A 22,077-nucleotide genomic window follows, 5' to 3' on the forward strand; every position below is an offset into this window, starting at 1 on the left:
AAGCCAACCAGGCCTGATAGGACTCCTTCTTCAGCTTGACGGCATCCCTTACTTCCGGTGTCCACCACCGGGTTCGGGGATTGCCGCCTCGACAGGCACCTGAGACCTTACGGCCACAGCTCCGAGCGGCCGCTTCGAAAATGGCGGTCCACTCGGACTCAATATCTCCAGCCTCCCTCGGGATCCAGTCGAAGCTCTGCCGGAGGTGGGAGTTAAAGATCTCTCTGACAGGAGACTCGGCCAGACGTTCCCAGCAGACCCTTACAGTACGCTTGGGCCTGCCGAGTCTGTCCAGCTTCCTCCCCCGCCATCGGATCCAACTCACCACCAGGTGGTGATCAGTTGACAGCTTCGCCCCTCTCTTCACCAGAGTGTCCAAGACATACGGCCGCAGGTCAGATGAAACGACAACAAAGTCGATCATCGACCTGCGGCCTAGGGTGTCCTGGTGCCATGTGCACTGATGGACACCCTTATGCTTGAACATGGTGTTCGTTATGGACAAACTGTGACTAGCACAGAAGTCCAATAACTGAACACCGCTCGGGTTCAGATCAAGGGGGCCGTTCCTCCCAATCACACCCCTCCAGGTGTCACGGTCGTTGCCCACGTGGGTAGAACGATAGAGTCCCCAGTCGGAGCACTTTCCAGCACCCCTCCCAGAGACTCCAAGAAGGTCGGGTACTCTGCACTGCCGTTCGGCCCGTAGGCACAAACAACAGTGAGAGACCTATCCCCGACCCGTAGGCGCAGGGAAACAACCCTCTCGTTCACCGGGGTAAACTCCAACACATGGCGGCCCGCCGCCTCTCACCATGGGCAACTCCAGAGTGGTGAAGAGTCCATCCTCTCTCAAGGAGTGTGGTTCCAGAGCCCACTACCTCACAACCTCTATAAACCTCCACAATCAAGCTAACAGCACAGTGCGGTTTCATAACAGCTGAACTATGGTACTGACCTCATTGGAGTTTACTAGCTAGCAACAAGCACAATTTACTGACATTCATCAACATTTTTAGAGAAAGTGCAGTCCACTACTGTGTTAATAAAATTTAATCTAGCTAGCCGTCTAAAAGACAAGCTGTAATTCCGGAATGTTATCAGTCAGGGAAAATAACTGACATGGCCGTTCCCAACAGTATGAAAATCGTGCCAAGGCTTCGTAGCAGTAATAATTTCAGTACCTCCCCATACTATTCCTGCAGAACGGGACTTACGACAGAATTATCCAAATAACTATTACATGCCTACATACAGAATTGAGAGTTGGCCATTTGGTCCCTCCGGCCTCTTCCAGTTTCTTTGGGGATGGGAATGGTTTCCAAAACTGAACGATTGATAAGACCTTGAAAGTCAATGCCATCTGCAGCCCATGCTGTAGCACACGCTGGAGCCAATTCAGCCTCATCCATGAACACATCAAGGTTCTCAATGGCATTAGGTAGCAATAAATCCCATCCTAACATGAGCTACTGTTTTGTAAACAAAGTCGGTTGCTGGATAAAGCCTCCTTGCAGACAGATTCGCATTGATTTATCAGCAGCTAATAGAACCTGTTGGCATTTTTGTTTTAGCTAGAAGTTTATACCAGCTAATGTGGGCTCCAGTTTTGTAAACAAAGCCAGTTACAAATATAGCCTCCTCACAGATAGATTAATCTGCTTATACATTTTCCAGAAAGAATAAACAGCGATAAACAGCAATAACCAAATTTTTTCAGAGAATATACAGAGACCTATGTCAATATACCCTGGCCTTCCAGTTTTGGAAAACAGAATATATCATATTTTCCAATGCTATAATCGGTTGCCCCATTCACTTCCATTGTAGCCTGGAGAGTGGCTTCCTATAAAAAAATCTAAAACCTCAAAACGAATAATTCCAAAACAATATATGTCTCTACAGTCCAGGATTATGCGAGATAATCTGAAAACAGAATAGGGACTCTTCCTTTTCAGAACTAATCATTTCTCAGTGTGCTGAGCTTTATAATATTCTTTAACTTATGTAAGGTATAATCTCCCTGTAAAATGAAAAAAGTTTGAAAGTTATTACAATTCTAAATAGTATTGACAGGCTCATTCAACAATGAGACCATTAGCTGAGAATGTTAAAACAGGTTGGCAATTTCCACCAACTGATTGAAGAGCTTTGGCATTTAGCAGAGGAATTTCATAGCTACCTTTGTCTTGACCAAGGCCAATAAAATCAACTGTTCCAGGTGGGAGGACCATGGACCAGAATGGACAAAGTTGCGCAATTTCATTTGTCTAGTTGAACGCCTGGTCATTTGCCTCTGGTAACAAAAATATAATTGATGTGTAATACAGTAATTGAAATTAGGAACTAAACAATCTTAAGTACAGGGCTTCTAATGAAGCCCATGTTATGTAACCGGTTTTTACAGTCTTGTATACAAGCAGTTTTTACATGAGAAGTGGGACTAGAGGGATGAAAAGTCTATAAAGTCTAAAACCCATATGGTTATGTTAGTAAGCTGCTAGCGAGCCAATAATTGGTAGCCTACGTAGGTTGCTATTTGACACAGAATATGCTTAGCATAAAAGATTCACTCATGTCTCCTTTTATAAAAAGCAGCATGCAACATCAGTGGAGAATCATGGTGTTCTGAATAATTGTGTAGCTGCACAAAATGTTCAGCAAGATTTCTGCTTTGACACTTTAGGTGTGATCGAGGCCTTATTGTTGCTGCCAAGCGTATAACATTTCACCGTTGACTCCTATTTTGCAGGCAAAGTATGAAAACCGGAGGTCTTATTGTTGCTGCCGAATCTCTAATGTAGAGTCTTATTACTGCCCAAGTTAAATACATAATAGGCCTGCAGGTATAGAGTGGTATAGTTGCTGTTACCAGTTTTGTGAGTGCAATTCCTTTAATGCCAACTCCTTTTAAATGGACTGTACACAATCAGTTGCATGGATATGGTGGAGGTGGTAACAGCAGGCCAAAATCAATAATGTGGGGTCACAATGACAAAATTGCGAACTGATTTTAATTTTAGCAGTTCAAAATCTAACTTAATAATTTTTGATTTCAAACTAGAATAAAAAGTGTTAAACCCCTAGTACACGTGCGTCGCCTCCCCGAATAGGGCTACAGTGTCACCGGACCCCCTTATCTCAGCCCAAAGGTTTTACACTGCTATATTATTGTGCTGGGGGAGTAGGGTCAGTTCTCCTTCTCCACTATGAATCATTGTAGATCTAAGGAATGCATTTTCTAAATTTTCCCTGTCTCCCTGTCTTGCTGTTTTAAACTTAGGAGGACATGAGGTTTTGGCCCACACCTGCGGAGTACCAGGCTTGAAAGACTCGTTGCTGTCCCTGTCCATCTGGTCATGCTTCCGACCTGGACTAGGTTTAAATAGACTCTGGACTCAGCCGACATGCATTTATTAATTATTACAATTTATACTCTTAATATTTTCACCCGGCACAGCCAGAAGAGGACTGGTCAAACCTCTGAGCCAAGTTCCTCTCTAGGTTTCTTCCTAAATATCAGCCTTCTTAGGGAGTTTTTCCTAGCCACTAAAATCCAACACTAGTGTTGCTTGCTCCTTGTGGTTTAAGGCTGGGTGTTTTGTAACACCCAGCCTTAAACAGACAATTGCTCGCCCAAAAAGGGAATGGTTTTGCAGGTGGTGGAAACAGACAATTGCTTGCCCCTTATCCTTCCTGACAGATTCTTCTCTAGTTTTGCATTTTGCTAGTGTTCTTGTCACTACTGGGAGCAGGGGGTGGCACCTGTAGACCATTCAGGTTGCACAGGCAGTCCAGCACCTCCAGGATGGCACATCCATACGTGCTATAGCAACAAGGTTTGCTGTGTCTCTCAGTACAGTCTCAAGAGCATGGAGGAGATACCAGGAGATGGGCTGTTACACAAGGACAGCTGGACAGGGCCGTAGAAGGGCATCAACCCAGCAACAGGACTGGTATCTGTTCCTTTGCGTGAGGAAGAACAGGAGAAGCACTGCCAGAGCCCAACTAAATGTCCTCCAGCAGAATACTGGTGTGGATGTTTCTGACCAAACTCAATGAGAGCGGCATGAGGGCCCGACGTCCTCTCCTGGGACCTGTGCTCACAGCCCAGCACCACGCAGTTCGACTGGCATTCACCAGAAAACGCCAGATTTGCCCGGTCCGCAATTGGCGCCTTGTTCTCTTCACAGATTCGAGCAGGTTCACACTAAGCACGTGATAGACGTGAACGTTTCTGGAGACACCTTGGTGAACATTATGCTGCTTGCAACATCATCCAGTATGATCGGTTTGGCGGTGGGTCAACGATGGTCTGGAGAGGCATATCCTTGGAGGCCAACGGTACCCAGACTGCTGTTAGGTACCGGGATGAAATCCTCAGACCCATCGTCACAACTTATGGGGATGCAGTGGGCCCTGGGTTCCTCCTAGTGCAGGACAATGCCTGGCCTCATGTGGCCAGAGTGTGTAGGCAGTTTCTGGATGACGAAGTGGTGCATCCGACACCACCAAGTAGCACCACAGACTGTCCAGGAGCTCACTGATGCCCTGACCCAGGTCTGGGAGGAGATCCCCCAGGACACCATCCACTGTCTCATCAGGAGCATGCCCAGATGTTGTCGAGACTGCATACAGGCACCTGTGCCCATATTCATTATTGAGACACATGAGTTGCGGTGATTAAATTCATGCGAGTTAAAACAGCCTGTGATTTCAATTGTTTACTTCGATTTTTGGTGTGAGTTGGAATCCAGCGCAAAATCGATTGGTGACTTTAGTTTCCACCTTTGTGCAATTCGTTGACCCAAAATGACGTAACAATTTGCAGTAAAGATTTTTATCTTTAAGATATTTCATTCATCGAGACCCTGTGTGTGATTTAAGTGGTCCATAAATTTTTTTGAGCAGTCACCCAGGAAAGCTGCTTGTCACATCGCTTGAGTATGATTTCTTCTGACAATCATAATGGGAGATATCAGTAGCTAGCGCTGAGTCATTTGGTTTAAGTAGCTAGGCTAGGCATCGGTACCTTTGTGCGGTGTTTAAGTCAGATAAAAGCTTTGTCAAATATCAGCATCACCCCGACGGTGTTGGTGGGCTTTGGTAAACCACAGGTTCATTCATTTCCAGTGGAACGCTGGACTGCCTTGTAGCTTTGCCTTGCAGAGGCAGCTGCGGAGTGTTCTGGTGCATGCGTTGACTGACTCATTGTATGAGTCGATTTGTAGGAAGAAAACAGCTTTGTGTAAATGGCAGAGAATGGTGAATGTTCAACTTCAGCTGCACACATAACCAGATGACGTGTCCGTAAAAGTTTGTGGAATGACGTGGTCTGATGTGGTTTTAAGGCATCCGTTTTCGACAACACACAAGTATCCCATTTCTCCCCCTCTGTACATATGCCCTGTGCTTGCTCCGGCCTGTGCACACTCAGAGACAGCTACGGTAGGCCTACACCAGCTCTTCTCATAATCATATGCACAATGTCTTGGGTTCGCTTGTGAATAAAAAAACAGTCGGTTGTTTAACTTTGAGTGGGATCACCCATTTTTGCAATCTGTTTGTTTGTTCATTCACGGTCGTTAGCATTATTACCTAACAGCGTCTACACACTGTCCGTGTGACTGTTTGTGTGGAATGTGCCTGTCGTGAGTACCTGCAGCTGTTCAGCCTTGGCGAGGTACTGATCGTGGTCCCGCTGCAGCTGCTGAATCTGGCTGCGGAGGCAGGCCGTCTCGGCATCCGCGTCTTCCTTCAAGCGATGGCAGCGCTGCTGTTCTTGCAGCAGGCTGGCCTGCAGGGACTGGATCTCCACATCCTGCATCTTCAGCTGTGCCTTCTGCCACCATGTCAACAGCAAACTTCATTTAGCATGGCTTTAAAATCACAACATACTTTACTACTAATAGAATAAAAAAAGAAATGTTCAGTACATCACACCAAAGCATTAAGGAAAGTCATTCACCTATCAGGGTCCAGTTCATTAGCCTTAACTCTGAAGTGAATTTACCAACTGGGAGGACCTTTTAAACATCAATACAAAACGCTTGTTTTCTCTTCTCTACAGCACATTTTGCTACAGGTTGCTCTAATGAGACCTACAAGAAACATCACTGCTTTTAATTTGGCAGCAAATATATACTGTAAACACATTTATTAGCCCTTATTTTACCAGATCGGTAGACTGATAACATTCTCATTTACAGCAACAACCTGGAAGCAATTAGGGTGACATAGTTCCCCCTCGACAGCTAAGCAATGGGATCCAGCATTTACTGGGCATTCCTTCAAAGAGGGATTTCTATTTGATTACCATGGAGTTGTTCTGCTCCTTCATGGCCGTGGCGTTGATGATGCGTCGGAGAAGGCGGCGGTTGCGGATGGCGTGCTGCTCTCTCTTGTAGCGCTCATACAGGACCTGATTGTGGAGCAGAAGGAGCTGACTGCGTAGTGTGTGCAGTTCGTCCAGTGGGGTGGCGCCTGTCCATGGCACAAAGACAAGCATAAAATCAAATAGGATTCTGGGACAAATAAAACAATTTAAATTTTCATTTGTCACAGCAAACAATAGAGTAGTAGCCTACGTTTAACTTTTCAAATTATATTAAAACTGTACTGGGCACTGATTTTAGCATTAACCTTATCAATGTATGTGCAGGTTGTATGAAAGGACATTCAACTGTAGACTCTATAGCAAAAAGCTAAAATCAACAAGAGGCAATTCATATAATAATCACAAAACAAGCCAAATGCTATTTAGTGAAATAGGTCAATGGAATTCATAGAAGACAGGAGAGATTGTAGGAGAGGAACAAGAGGGACAGGATGACAGTAAAAGGAGTCTCCCCAGAGTACAGATCAACGATCAGTTCTACCTCCCCCAGTTCCAGGTCAACATAAAAAATAAAAAAACAAATCCACTTTTACCATCAGCAGATTGAAAAATGTGCCTAAGAAAGGTAGAAACTCACTTGAAGGAACACAAACCAGAAGACAGGAAGAAAATAAATACCAGAGAAAGAACAGTAAAATATAGGATAGCATTGTGGTCCTCTCCCCTAGCATGGCGTAGTAGGGTTGGGTACCTTTAGCTTTTACACTCTGTTTACCTCCAAAGTGTGTCCAGTCCACAGACTTGTTTGGCATGGGCAATCTGTAATTAACAAAAAGACACACAGTAAAGAGAGATTCTTATAGAGGTAACGTGATCACCACCATCACCAGAAATTGGCTTGGCTGCTCAGGCTTATATAGAGTGACATCTACAAAGACAACAGCTGAACACACTCGGCTGACCGCAACCTCTCACCTCTTGAGCACTTTGTCATAGGTCTCGTTGCCGTGCTGAATGAGGCGATCCAGGATATCCAGCGGGGAGATGTGTGCCGCCTCGTTCCCATCCTCCTGCCCCCTGCTATCATCCCTCTCCCCCACATCGCTGACGGCCCTCTGCGCCAGCGCCTCCGCCGTCTTCCTCCACACAAACAGAGAGGCGGCCCTGGGCAGGGCCAGCTCGAAAAGAGGTTCATAGACTGGAGGCGCCTGGTCCCCGAAGTGACTCGGGGAGGAGAATAGGCCAACCAAGCCAGAGCGCCTCTCATCCACACCTCGGTAGGGGCTCTGAGACAAGCCAAAGCCATGACCAAGGTTGTCGATGGGGGTGAAGCACGGTCGGAAGGACCAAGGGAACTGTGAGTCCCCTCCCCCCACAGAACCCTCACTGTTGTCAGGCGTGGACACCAGATGCTGGGGATCCTTGAAGAGGCCCTGGTTGATGGAGGGGAGGATCTTCTTTTCTTCATCCTCAGGCTGGGTTACGGTCTCTGTAGTGCTGTGGAAGGAGTGGTATGACCCTGTTGCCTGGTGCTTCTCTGCCAGGTCTCGTAGCTCACCTGTAATGTCGTCAAAACGGAGTATGGGAAAAGTGTATTGATCAACGGATTCAAACTGATTCTGGAGATATATACTATTTTGTGAGGTGGAATGAATATTGCAGGCTGTGTTTGAAAGGAAAACGTAAGTCTAAACACAACACTCTAGACAGGTGTCTGAAATAAAATTGCAAGTGGAAACGGTTATAGACTTTGAAAAACATATTGAAGGAAAATTCCTCAGTGGAATGTCAAAATGCAATGCGGCGCTCAGGCCAAAAAGTTGCCTAAACCTGCTCTAGAGTGTACAAGGTTTGAGGAGAGAGCATCGTTTTTACCAGTCCAATGGACTCTGGTCAAAGGACGAGGATGACTACATAGGGAATAGAGGGGCCAAGTTGACACACAGATGAATTCAAATGTTGTACCATCGTTTTGTTCCTTCTCCATCCTCTGCCTCATGTCCAGGTCCTGATCTTTGATGTAGTCTGAGACCTCAGTCAAAAACATGTTCTTTGTTGTAGCGTCTGAAAAAAAACAGGGCACAAAACATGAAGTACAAAACATTGGTTATAGTTTGTTTTCTTCCACATACATGAGCTGCACTACATTGAGCTTGCCAGATCAATGGGACCAATGGACTAGTACCAGAAGTCCAAACCTGGTCTTCTGATTAGTCCTGACAAGCTCAACACAATGAGCTTGCTAATAGCAAGCTAAATACTACTTGAACCCCAAGTCCTGTTCAGCAGGTCCTGGCTGATTCAGACGATGCCTCTACTTAAACCACATGGCACGGGTAACCCAAAAGTCCAGTCCAGCAAACAATGGGTCATAAGGGCACCACATTTGTCCTTAACATCAGCCCTATGAAGTGTGCTGAAGCAATGACGCAGAGGAAACCGGGGCCCTCCTCGGGAGATAAGCAAAGCAGCTGACCTTCGCTGCCGCTGACCTCGGGGGTCGCTCTCTCCGCTTCTGTGGTCAGTTTTTGCTTCAGCTGTCGAGGCAGATACACATATTAGCTGATGAAGAGTCTTACGGACGGACCCATAGCTTCAAAACATACATACAAGCACAACCAGCTCCTAAACTGCACAACCATAACCTAAAAAAAAACTGGAGCAGACTAACTCTCTTTGACTGGGTTCACTCCCTGAGGGCATTGACTGCTCGGTTTACATGATTTCAGACTGAGAGTCCAGTCCATCATACTCTGTCACTGCAGACACTCTTTTTGGATGTTATTTTGTGGACTGCCAGAGAACTAATCAATATAATAAATAACCATCTTAGGTGATTTGCAGTTCTTGTATCAAACAAGCTTCTGGTAGTACACATTTTCTGTTCAAGTACATACCTGGTTGGTTGTATTAGAGCATAAACTCGCATGCTCCAAATCATCTGCATTAGTCTGGGCAGAACTGAGACATTTCCCACCTGCGTTAAACAAGAACACAACGCTAAGAGGTAGAGGTTCATAACAGCCTATCAAAAAACCCACAAAACAATTTTTAGCACCGGCCAGTATACTAACCGCAACTGAATATATTGCTCTATTTACCTTAGCAGGTGAATATTTGTGGACGAGCTGACCGAATTAACATTAAATCTAAGTTGTAAATATGTTATCCACATTTAAGGCAAGTCTGGCAAGCTAGTGATCTTCTCTATGTGCGCCAATTCTATTCTTACTGTTCCTTTTCAGTCTTTTTTTCGCTGGGTTCAAATACACAGTAGCTTGTTATTTGAAAGATATTTCCATTTACAGCACTTTACACACACTTTGACCCGAATTAACAAAAGGCAAATAAACATGTAAACATTAAACAAAAATAATAACAGTTGACCTGATGCAGTGGCTGTTCGGCTGGGGGCTTGGGAGGCACTTTGGTATAGCTCTGGAACATTTGCTGGGGAGATGCCCCTGGAGGTGGGAGGTGTGGTCATTTCACACTCCGAGGACGGACTCCACATCAACCCTTTATTTCCAGCGGGGTTGACATCACAGTGTTGGTTCTGATGAAAGGGCACAGTAAACAGAAATTAACAGGAATTACAATCATTGGAGAGAAAGAATAGAATTACTCTTTTTACCTTTCACATATTCTTTGGGACAGGAATTTAAAAGCTGTAATTCATTGCCTATACGTCAATATTCAATACTGTAATGTAATTCGTATTAATCATTCCAAACATTGCTCAGCCTATATCTACTGCAGGGAGATGAGACAGCCTTGAGAATAATAAGTCATGGAAAATATACTGAAAACAAAAACTATCCACTATTTCAAAAATCAACACTTTTGATACAAATACAGCAAACTGGTGCCCTGAAATTTTATTATGCTGGCATATTTAGTCACCCATGGGGACAGCACAGTCAAGGCTCAAACAGAGACTCTGAGCGAGATAAAACTCAACAAGGTGCAGCCATTTCCATAAATAGGCTAAACAATCAATATTGTCGAAAATGCGCTGTAGAGGAGGCTACATGTAAGATGCATGTTCTTAAAAATAACCAAGCCAAACCAAGGACAAGACAAATTTCAGTAACAGCTATGTAATATAATGACTTGTCTAACGACAGCTGGTTAGCCAAAAAAAAGAAAAGATTTATGATGATCATTGCCAACAATAGTTCATGCTGACATTTTCAGCCAGATTTTTCCAAAATATAGAGTAATTTAAACTAAAAAACAGTGCATACTTCCAAAGGCGGCTTAAAAAAAAAAATGACAGATAAATTTTCAATGATCTTCTTTCCCCAATTCCCATTTTGTTTTTAGATAGCTACCATACATCTAGCCAGTTCTCCAGTAGCCTCTTTGGAAAATCACCCAGCGTTTAAGGGCTCTGATGCAGAGCCAGGCAGGGGAAAAGTGGATGTGAAATGAGGATCATTTAACTAGCTATACTGAAGTTAATGTATATTATCCAAAAGTACCATGTTAATGACATAACTCAAATTAGGTCACACATGCAAGGTCCTGTTTAGTTGTCATGTGAATTGGGACCAGGTTGGGACAGAAACATCCATTGGCAGGCAGGCTGAAGAAGTCAGAGTGCAATGTTGACCAACAGTTGAAAAACACTGAATGGGTTTGTCTACCATACCTCATTTTATTTGAGTTCATCTCACTGTCTAGTTGATGCTCTTTTGTTGTTGATGAGAACGACTGGGAAAGAGAATGCCTACCTGTTCATTTGTTTGATCAGTACTGGTACGATCCCAAATACAAAGAGAATGATGTGGTATCTAAGTATTTGCATTTAAAGATTCAGGGATGATCTAAACCAGGGGAGGGCAAACATTTTGGCTCAGGGGCCATCAGGATTTTGTAATTAAATGGAGGGCAACATTTGTTTTGTAATATATTAATTATAAAGGATTTGCAGGCCAGAAAAGGGCAAAAATGTAAACACAAGTAGGTAAAATATAAAGTCTAAATTCGTAATTAAGATTCAGATATATAAGAATGGGCAGGTGAGTTACGTTTTACTTCCCCTCAAAACTAATTTTATTACCAAACGCGGGCCAGAAAGAATTGCCTCGCAGGCCAGATGAAATTTCCTTGTGCCGGATTTGGCCCGCGGGCCTTAGTTTGCCCACTTCTTATATAAAGTCACGATTCCACATGTAGACTCAGTGAACGAGATGGCACTATGGGGCAAGCATATCAGTCTACTGTTGCTCTGATTAGCTATGGCGCACAGGTCTGAGTAGTGTTTAAGGATGACATGTTCTTGACATTTTTATACACTGGTTTCTATTCTGTCCAAACACGCAAAAACATTCCTACTCTACATTTCAATATGTTGTTTACAAATGACATAACATCCTGTCATTCCCGAACATTCAGTAAAAGTATGGAAACATAATAATGACCACCTACAGTGTTCATACAATGCTTGTAAGTTTGCATACCCTGGCAGAAATTGATTTGGAAAATATGACCGTTCATGGAAAATCTTTTCTTTAAGGATAGTGATCATATGAAGCCATTTATTATCACATAGTTGTATGGCTCCTTTTTAAATCATAATGATAACAGAAATCACCCAAAAGACCCTGATCAAAAGTTTACATACACTTGAATGTTTGGCCTTGTTACAGACACACAAGGTGACACACAGGTGAAAATGGCAAAGGTAAATCTCCTAAACCTGTGGCTTTTTAAATTGCAATTGGTGTCTGTGTATAAATAGTCAATAAGTATGTTAGCTCTCATGTGGATGCACTGAGCAGGCTAGATACAAACCCATGGGGAGCAGAAAATAACTGTCAAAAGACCTGCACAACAAGGTAATGGAACTTTATAAAGATAGAAAAGGATTAAAAAAGATCCCCAAATTCATAAGTGAACAGTACTGACTGGGATTTGCAAGGCTTTGGGTAAGGTCAGGTAGACAAAGAAAGATTTCAGCAAAAACTGCCAGAAGAATTGATTTGGGATACAATTTATTTATTTTTTAAACAGGAGAAATACAGGCTGCTCTGAAAAAAAAAAAAAGAAAAAAAGTGTGGTTGTTTCAAGGAGCACAATACGATGATACTTGAACAAAAATGAGCAGCATGGTCGAATTGCCAGAAAGAAGCCTTTACTGCCTTTAATGCCACAAAAAAGCCTGGTTACAACATGCCTGACAACACCTTGACAAACCTCACAGCTTCTGGCACACTGGAATATGGAGTGACGAGACCAAAATAGAGCTTTATGTTCGGAGAGGAGTCAAGTCAACACTATGAAGCATGGTGGTGGCTCACTGATGTTTTTTGGGGGGTATGTGAGCTCTGAAGGCACAGGGAATCTTGTGAAAATGTATGGCAAGATGATAGCAGCATGTTATCAGCAAATACTGTCAGACAATTTGCATTTTTCTGCACGAAAGCTGCGCATGGGACACTCTTAGACTTTCCAGCACGACAATGACCCTAAGCACAAGGCCAAGTTGACCCTCCAGTGGTTACAGCAGAAAAAGTTGAAGGTTCTGGAGTGGCCATCACAGTCTCCTGACCGTAAAATCATTGAGCCACTCTGGGGAGATCTCAAACGTGCTGTTCATGCAAGACGATCAAAGACTTTGCATGACCTTGAGGCATTTTACCAAGACAAAAGGGCAGCTATACCACCTGTAAAAATTTGGGGCCTCATAGACAACTATTACAAAAGACTGCACACATTGATGCTAAAGGGGGCAATACACAGTATTAAGAACTAAGGGTATGCAGACTTTTGAACAGGGGTCAGTTAATTTTTTTCTTTGTTGCCATGTTTTGTTTTATGATTATACCATTCTGTTATGATCAACAGCCGAATGTGAATCCCTTAAGAAGAAATATGTTTTACCTGCTCACTCACGTTTTCTTAACAAATGGTACATACACTCACCTAAAGGATTATTAGGAACACCTGTTCAATTTATCATGAATGCAATTATCTAATCAACCAATCACATGGCAGTTGCTTCAATGCATTTAGGGGTGTGGTCCTGGTCAAGACAATCTCCTGAACTCCAAACTGAATGTCAGAATGGGAAAGAAAGGTGATTTCAGCAATTTTGAGCGTGGCATGGTTGTTGGTGCCAGACGGACCAGTCAGAGTATTTCACAATCTGCTCAGTTACTGGGATTTTCATGCACAACCATTTCTAGGGTTTACAAAGAATGGTGTGAAAAGGGAAAAACATCCAGTATGCGTGGGGGATGTTTTCTTGGCACACTTTAGGCCCCTTTAGGCCAATTGGGCATCGTTTAAATGCCACAGCCTACCTGAGCATTGTTTCTGACCATGTCCATCCCTTATGACAACCATGTACCCATCCTCTGATGGCTACTTCCAGCAGGATAATGCACCATGTCACAAAGCTCGAATCATTTCAAATTGGTTTCTTGAACATGACAATGAGTTCACTGTACTGAAATGGCCCCCACAGTCACCAGATCTCAACCCAGTAGAGCATCTTTGGGATGTGGTGGAACGGGAGCTTCGTGCCTTGGATGTGCATCCCACAAATCTCCATCAACTGCAAGATGCTATCCTATCAATATGGGCCAACATTTCTAAAGAATGCTTTCAGCACCTTGTTGAATCAATGCCACATAGAACTAAGGCAGTTCTGAAGGCGAAAGGGGATCAAACACAATATTAGTATGGTGTTCCTAATAATCCTTTAGGTGAGTGTATATTACCAAATCTCCAAGGGTATGCAAACTTTTGAGCCCAACTGTATTTAATCGATTGTCAGAAATTAAATAAAAGGGGAAAGTGTAATCCTCCGTGTAGATTTGAAAACATTTTAATAAGGAGTTTGTTGACATGCAGTCAATAACACTTTTTGATAACAAGCTTCGAAAGTACTCATTATCTCAGACATAAAGGAAGGGTCCATTTGTGTTCAGTCGATAAATACAACATAGTTATTACATAAAGTCTTGGGTATGTGCAATTATGTCAAACACAACCCAGAACCGAGGAAAGAGTCGATATTTTAGACCCAGACCAACTTTGGTCCTGTGTCTGATCTCGGTATTTCGTATCTTATGGACCAGTGAAGACTAGGGTTAGGCGATATGGCCCAAAAGTCACATCACGATTTTTCAACAACCTTTCTTTTTTTATATACTGTTATTACAGTTGTTTGTTTTTGTTTTGGACAACCAAAAGGGCCGGCATGTTCAACTGCCAAGTCATGCTGTCAGTGCACTCAACTGGATGAAAATGTTTCAGATGAGGCAATGTTGGTGGTATTGCCAGTCTATCTGTACTACTTTATCATATCTTTCAGACCGTTTATTCCTGCTCTTCATCAGATGAAAAGAAAAGAAAGAACCAGTTCCATGTTACAGAAGTGGTGTCTATCCTTTTGGTGACAATTTCTTTGTCTGTAGAAACATCTCCAATATCTGCCATGGCAGACTCCTTCACTAATAGCCCTCATCCAAAACCACATTATATAGCTTGTCTAAAAGCTAGTAGGTGAGCCGCTAATGGAAATGCACTTATTGCCCTCTAGTTGTCTGGTCAGATGATTTAAAATTGGACTATGTGAGGAAGCTTCCCAGATGAAGCTTGCAATATTGTTAATTCTGTATTGTGCATCTATGATACAAAAATGTTTTAAGCTTCCTGTATCAAATGTATCAGAAGAATTAGCAATACTGCGATATCAAAGATTGTTATTTTCATTATTAAATTTATAAAACTCAATAACAAAATTCATTGAATTATAACCCAGCCCTAACCTCTAGTCAGTAGTCAGCTTGATGCTACGAACAGCGCCTTAGACCTCTGTGCAACCTGGGACCAAAGACTTTCAATGTAATGTCGCTAGTGGGGTATTTTCTTTAAGAATAAAAGGCACCTACCTGATGAAGAGAGGTGTTGGGACTGCACAAGGAGGACTGGTTCAGCTGGTGTAAGGACAGGGAGAGAGGAGGCCGGCCAACTGACAGAGGGGTAGAGGCAGAACTACCTGTGTGAGGGAAAGAAAAATTCACCAAAAACCTTACAGATGCATTCTGTTTTTTGCTTTTTGTAAGTCAGAATTTTGCCTGAGGGAAGTGCCCACAATTCATATCGTTGTGACGCTAACAAGCATGGAAGGAGCAACCAACCCTGAGGTCAACATGGTTAGAAAAAAAGTTTACATGGACGTATGAACACAAAGCTCACTGATGGTTCATAGCCAGAACTGTGATGCAGTTTTGACCAAAAATAGTACATTGATTATTTCCAAATACAGATAATGATTGACAATTACCTCTCGGCCACTCTGTAGGGCAAGAGCCTGCAAGATGTATAAATCAGGCAGTTGGTCCCTTAAGTGCCTTGTCCGCAAAAAGAAAGTAAAAAAACGTAAAATCAAAAGCCCCAAAACACACAAGTGTGCAACATGTTACAGCATCGTCAAGGTAAGTGCTGTCCCGTTTCTTTTTATAGCATTTAAAGCCCTTGCAGCCTCTTGCACTCAATGACTTACCAGGTGATGTCAATTAAGTCAGTGAGGGTTCAGGGCTTAGGGTTTATGGGGGACTTTGGGATTTGGCCACTGTGTTATTCGGAGCATTTGATAAATAAACTTTGAACTTCTGGATTTCCATTTTTTGTAAGCATTGATGTCAACGTCTGCCAGCTCGTGGATCCTGAGTTAATTAACTTCTGCCCGCTCTGCAATTGGGACAATACCTCTGCTTCTCCCGATTCATATTGTGGGAGAATCAATGGAGCAACTTCACCAATGAGACAATTTTCGCGAGAAACATTTTAATACAGAGGATTGTGCCCTACATTCACTTAGAAGATTACTGAAGACAAATGCAATTCTATCAAGTTCCTGAGTTCAACCAATGGAGACAAGACAGATTGTAAGTAATACTTACGATTGCTATGTTATAATACACAAAGCACATACTACACCTACATATTCGGCACAAGGTTTGGGGCTTAACGTGTTCACCATCACCCCTCTTTAGCTGCTCTCCAAGCTTCTATTTGGTGAATTCATCATCTGTGTATTATGGTTGGAACAAGTAAGGCTGTATCTCCAGAAAAATATTCTTACTGATCGTATTCAGAGTCAGACATAATATATGGATTTTCCATTCTCTCTCAAGCAAATAAAGTTTGACTGTCCAAGGTGAATATCAAAGACAAAATAGGTAACTTGCTTTCTAGGTAGTGAATACTAACTTTTGTTTACTGTGTATACACTCTCTTCCCGAACAAATGTGTGGATTGATACAATTTTGAACAAGACCAGTAAACTGACCCGTTTATTTGAAATTAGAATTATATCACGAAAGTTACCACTTTATTTAGAGGAATACAACATCGTCATATTCTTTGAGGTAAACACAACCACGTCTTAGTTTGGAGTGTTTTAAACTAGTTTTCCCCTTGCAATGCAGCTTTGCGATAGTGGTACGTACGGTTTCTATTCATGAATTTGTACAATGCTAATAATGCTAATTACTGACTGGGATACCTGAATAAAGGATTGGTTAAAAAAAAATACTATGTGCCTGAAGGTCCAACTGGGGTTGATTTTTGGATGATCCATCCTTTTAATTCTGGTCAGCTAGTTCAGGTCTTCCACACATTTTAAAAGGAAATGAAAGGGTGAGCTGACCGAAGCTGCTGAGAAAGTCATTGCAGGGACTGGCAGTGGAGTCCAGGGGTAGCGGGTGGTTGTGATAATGATGGTTGGAGAAGTGGTCCGGCATACTGGAGTAGCCCTCCTCGCAGGATGCCTCTTTGGGGTCCAGGGACACTTTGGCACATTCAATCACAATGTCATGGATTTCAAACCTCTTCCACCTGCAAAAAGGTTTTGTTGACAGGGATATTTTTAGTTAAGAATAGGTTGCCTCGCTACTGAAAAGATGCAAGGTACAACTTCTCCGGCCCCTAAATCAAACCATCAGTGTGTGTGATCCAGGATCCGCACAATGTTACCCTACAAGTGAAAATATCAGTGCAACAATTTCACTTGCATATGCAACTAAAAACAAGAAAAAGAACCAGGCAAGTCTAGCTCAGACGGCCCGCAATTAGAAGGGATGAATGTCCCTGGCTGGTTTCGATCCATGGTTTTCTATGTGGCAGACTGTGTCTTTAACCATTACGCTATTTAAACAGCGGAAATGCAACTTCTACATCAGCCATAACATTTTTGCTGAAATAACATGGACAACAGAACATGTATTAACAGTACTAAAGTGACTTTTGTACAAATATTACTGTAGATGGCTAGCAAATTATTATATACAACACAAAAATTATTCTTTTAAATATATGAGATTTGTGGATATAATGTTGTGCGACAGCTGAAAAGTACCAGGTGGATACATATTTCTGAGAGACAAAAATTGGAACATCTGAAAAGGGAATCAAACCGGACTCAAAATATTGAAGGTCAGGGACGTACCCACGAGACCACACAACCTGCGGGTACACGACCTCAGCCATGTATCATCTCCAAATGCAATTTTTACCCCAGCCATTACATTTTTGCTGAAATAACGTAGGCAACAGAACGTTTATTAACGGAACTAAAGTATACTCTTCTACAAAGATTACTGTAGATGGTTGTCCATACAACTACAATTGAATAGCTAACCACTACGCTTCATGAACTACGAGGAAATCGAAAGCATTGGTTGAATCTCAAAACGCATACTGCATACTATATGTACGTAATTTGTGAATTCGTGAAGAAAATTGAGTCTCGACATTAGACAATTTTTCACGCATTAACATCACGCCAAGTTTGAATATCTAGCTAGACACCATTCATCAGTGTTAAACTGACTTACGTTACATATTACATTTTCTTCCACCACAAATAGAATCTATGAACTGTGTGGCATTTACACTGATCAGCCATAACATTATGACCACTGAGAGTTGAAGTGAATAACACTGATAATATCGTTACCATGGCACCTGTCAGTGGGTGGGATGTATTAGATAGCAAGTGAACATTCTGTCCTCAAAGTTGATGTGTTAGAAGCAAGCGTGCCGCACAAGCCCTGAAAAGTGAAGCCAAAACGTCTCGATCGCCCCCTGGTGAGTGGTCCCAGTATAGGTCATAAATCCCGCCCTCCCCATGTTATTCAATGGGACGCGAGACCAACTAAACAATTAAATTACCCTTCAAATATATTTTTTCCGAAGCTGGTTTCTGTCATTTACTGTAGTTTGTATCACCCTAATGTAAATTCAAGAGTTTGTTTTTAAAATAAGTTTGTTTTTAGTTAGTTATTTAATGCTCTAAAAACGGTGGGGTGACGTCGTGATTCACAGCTGTGATTGACAGCTATCTGAGCCGAGGAGCCACTGAATCTTCGGAGGACTGAGGAGATTGGAACTTTACATTTAATCTCTAAATTTCTATAATTTCACATGGACATAATGGGTTGTTCTGCAGTACATTGTGCTAACCGATCTGGCATTTCCAATCGGTCTTTGAATTTTTTTAGGTAAGTTAAATTTATAAGCTATTTAATTAGTAAATAAATGTAATGGGCTAGCTAACGTTAGCTAAAAGACAACAAGCCTCGTTAATAGCCATGTTAATAGCTAGCAGGTGATCGTTAGCTAGAAGTTACCAATTATTTTTGTATTATGCCTATTCTAAATTAAGGTTAAACATGATGTAAGTTAGGCTATAACATATTGTCTAGGTTTAACAAGCAAAGGTTGTACTGTACTTGGACTTGCGATTGATTACGGTATGCGCATTCTGCGAGGGAGAGTGAGGGCGGGGCACAGGGGTGGGGCCGTTGATTTTGCGGCTTTAGGGCTTTACTTCCTTCTCGCTACTGCGCATAACTACTGCGCAGAACTGGTCCCAAGATCGCTATCTGCGCAGACGCAAGTCCAAGATGTCAGCGCCGTATCAGGACACTGGTGGCTTCATTTTTCACCAATGGAAAAGAGCGAAAGGGCGTCGTCCATTATATATACAGTCTATGGTTAGAAGCAGGAAAAAGAGCAAGCGTACGGATCTGAGTGACTTTGACAAATTGCTTTGGCTAGATGACTGTCAAAGGATCTCCTAAACTGCAGCCTTGTGGGGTGTTCCCAGTTTGCAGCGGTCAGTACCTATCAAGTGGTCCAAGGAAAGAAAAGCGGTGAACCGGCGACAGGGTCACGGCCGGCCAAGGCTCATTGACGCCCAAGGCTCATTGATGACTGTTGGGAGCGAAGGCTGGCCCGAGGGGTCCGATTCAACAGAGGATCTACTGCAGCTCAAATTGCTGAAAAACTTCATGCTGGTACTGATAGAAAGGTGTCAGAACACAGAGCATTGCAGTTTGTTTCAGATGGGGCTGCATAGCCGCAGACCACTCAGGGTGCCCATGCTGACACCTGTCCACTGCTTAAAGCGCCTACAATGGGCACATGAGCATCAGAACTAGACCACAGAGTAAAGGAAGAAGGTGGCCTGGTCTGATGAATCATGTTTTCATTTACAACACATGGATGGCCAGGTGTGTGCGCATCACTTACCTGGAGAACACTATGGGAAGGAGACAATCCAGCAGAGGCAGTTTGATGCTTTGGGCAATGTTCTGCTGGGAAACCTTGGGTCCTGCCATTCATGTGGATGTTACTTTGACACATACCACCTACCTAAGCATTGTTGCAGACCATGTGCACCCTTTCATGGGAACGGTATTCCCTGATGGCATTGGCCTCTTTCAGCAGGATAATGCGCATTGCCACAAAGCAAAAATGGTTCAGGAAGGGTTAAGGAACACAACAGAGTTCAAGGTGTTGACTTGGCCTCCAAATTCTCCAGATCTCAATCCAATCAAGCATCTGTGGCATGTGCTGGACAAGCAAGTCCAATCCATGGAGGCCCCACCTCGCAACTTACAAGACTTACAGGATCTGCTGCTAACTTGGTGCCAGATACCACAGCACACCTTCAGAGGTCTAGTGAAGTCCATGCCTTGACAGGTCAGGGCTGTTTCGGCAGCAAAATGGGGACCTACAAAATATTAGGCAGGTGGTCATAATGTTATGGCTGATCAGTGTAGATGTAGCAGGATAAGTGTGAGGAACCAGTGCCCACTAACTGTTGAACATCCTGGTTTACAGGTACCGTTGGTGGTGCGACAGGCAATTTCAGGCAGGTGGTCATAATGTTATGGCTGATTGGTGTATAAGCTAGTTGTAGGCCTACTAGTAAACTACTTACTACTTGGAATAGTCATAAGAATATAGCAACTGCTAGCGAGACTGAAGATGAACTTTACACTATGTCACGTGAAAAGACAAGAGAATCGTGGAAACCCCTCTTTTACCGCGCAAGGGGTTGCGGTCTGTTACCCCAAAACGCATGCACAAATGCATACTTCAAAGATCCACCAGAAATAGTTGCAATATAACTGTAAACGGTTTTATTTTAAGCTCACTATAACACAGCTACTGATGCTTGTAGCCAGCAAAGTTTTTGCCTATCCTGAACAAATCCTAATGAATACTCTGTCCATGGCGAGGATCAAACACCGGTCACCCACATGGCAGTCCTTGTCTCTAACCACTACGCTAGTTAACAAGAGATAGTCAGTCAGCAAGAGACATTAGATCTTCTTGGCCGGCTCCGGTTATGCGGTGTGGCAAAAATAATACATTTACACCGGATCTTTACCACAAAAATAAGCTGTTCTGGTGAATCATAGTACCCTGGGCAATTTAAAAAAACTTTACTGACACCTTCTGAAGTACATGCAGTGTTCGTGTGTTCCACCTCAAACTGTATGGAGTTAGACATCTGCCAAAAGGTTAATATGCATATGTATTGTAAGGATTGTAAAAAAATCTTTAAAAAAAAGTAATAAGTAAAACATAGAGCGTGATATTAAATCTGTGAATGTACAAACACTCTTTTGACTTTTTACACGTTAAATTCTTACTTTGTCTCCATTTATTTGTTTAAGAATAGTTTTTCTATGTAAAAACTTTTGTCAGTAATCTGGAATGTGCAAAGATATGACCCGAACATAGTTTTTCAAAACTATAAAGCTAGCAACAATAAGTTGGACCACTATCCCAGTGCTCTACCATTGCATTGCAATTCCTGATGTCATGTTGTAAATAAACGTCCATAGCTGCTATATAAGACTGCATCACAACATTACACCAGGAAGCTATCATGCGTTTAGGCATTATATAAAATACATGAAAATGACAAGGACACAATAGCCTTAGAATAGAATTTCCATCTGACCTGTAAAATATAATTAAGTGATTTAGGTCAAGCTATTTCTTTAAATATTTCAATCTGGCATGTGCTATTTAATAGCTGTGTTCTGCCCATCATATTTATGTGGTCTGGAACAATAATTAAATTTCTATAAGTCTAAATTATTTTTAATTACATTTATGCACAAATAGAACAGTTACGTACATGAAAATATGTTTTCACTATGCATGCATGAAGGGACTTAAATTGAAATCTTGCAGGATACCCATTTCCAGTTTCCCTGATTTCCTGTTGTTCACACAGCCTATGCTTGTTATATTAACACTCCTCCTGGACAGTTTCGGTTATGTTATTGGGAGGACGCCAAAACCCCAGATCGTGATGCTGTACTTTAGAATTGTAAAACTAGATTTTTACAAGAAAACAAGTATTTGTCTGACATTGTACCAGGATGTTTGTACGTTCACAGAACTAACCTCTCGCT

The 22,077-nt window shown here is 42.5% G+C and overlaps 1 protein-coding gene across 4 annotated transcripts in view; it reads right to left on the reverse strand.

Annotated features, from left to right (window-relative positions):
- The window catches only part of tsc1a (TSC complex subunit 1a), a 37,867-nt gene that overhangs the window by 10,286 nt on the left and 5,504 nt on the right, over nt 1-22,077 (reverse strand). For 3 of the 4 annotated variants that reach the window (XM_010900102.5, XM_010900103.5, XM_034296553.1), the window contains exons 8-17: nt 17,007-17,194; nt 15,244-15,350; nt 9,725-9,893; nt 9,235-9,314; nt 8,814-8,874; nt 8,303-8,401; nt 7,313-7,895; nt 7,089-7,156; nt 6,317-6,483; nt 5,660-5,842 (exon numbers count right to left, since the gene is read on the reverse strand). In XM_010900102.5, the coding sequence (XP_010898404.2) occupies nt 5,660-5,842; nt 6,317-6,483; nt 7,089-7,156; nt 7,313-7,895; nt 8,303-8,401; nt 8,814-8,874; nt 9,235-9,314; nt 9,725-9,893; nt 15,244-15,350; nt 17,007-17,194 (1,705 nt within the window). The remainder of the gene's footprint in view (nt 1-5,659; nt 5,843-6,316; nt 6,484-7,088; nt 7,157-7,312; nt 7,896-8,302; nt 8,402-8,813; nt 8,875-9,234; nt 9,315-9,724; nt 9,894-15,243; nt 15,351-17,006; nt 17,195-22,077) is intronic. The other variant, XM_010900105.5, reaches the window with a different exon arrangement.

Source organism: Esox lucius, chromosome 13 (genome assembly GCF_011004845.1).
Source record: "Esox lucius isolate fEsoLuc1 chromosome 13, fEsoLuc1.pri, whole genome shotgun sequence".
Classification (NCBI taxonomy): Eukaryota; Metazoa; Chordata; class Actinopteri; order Esociformes; family Esocidae; genus Esox; species Esox lucius.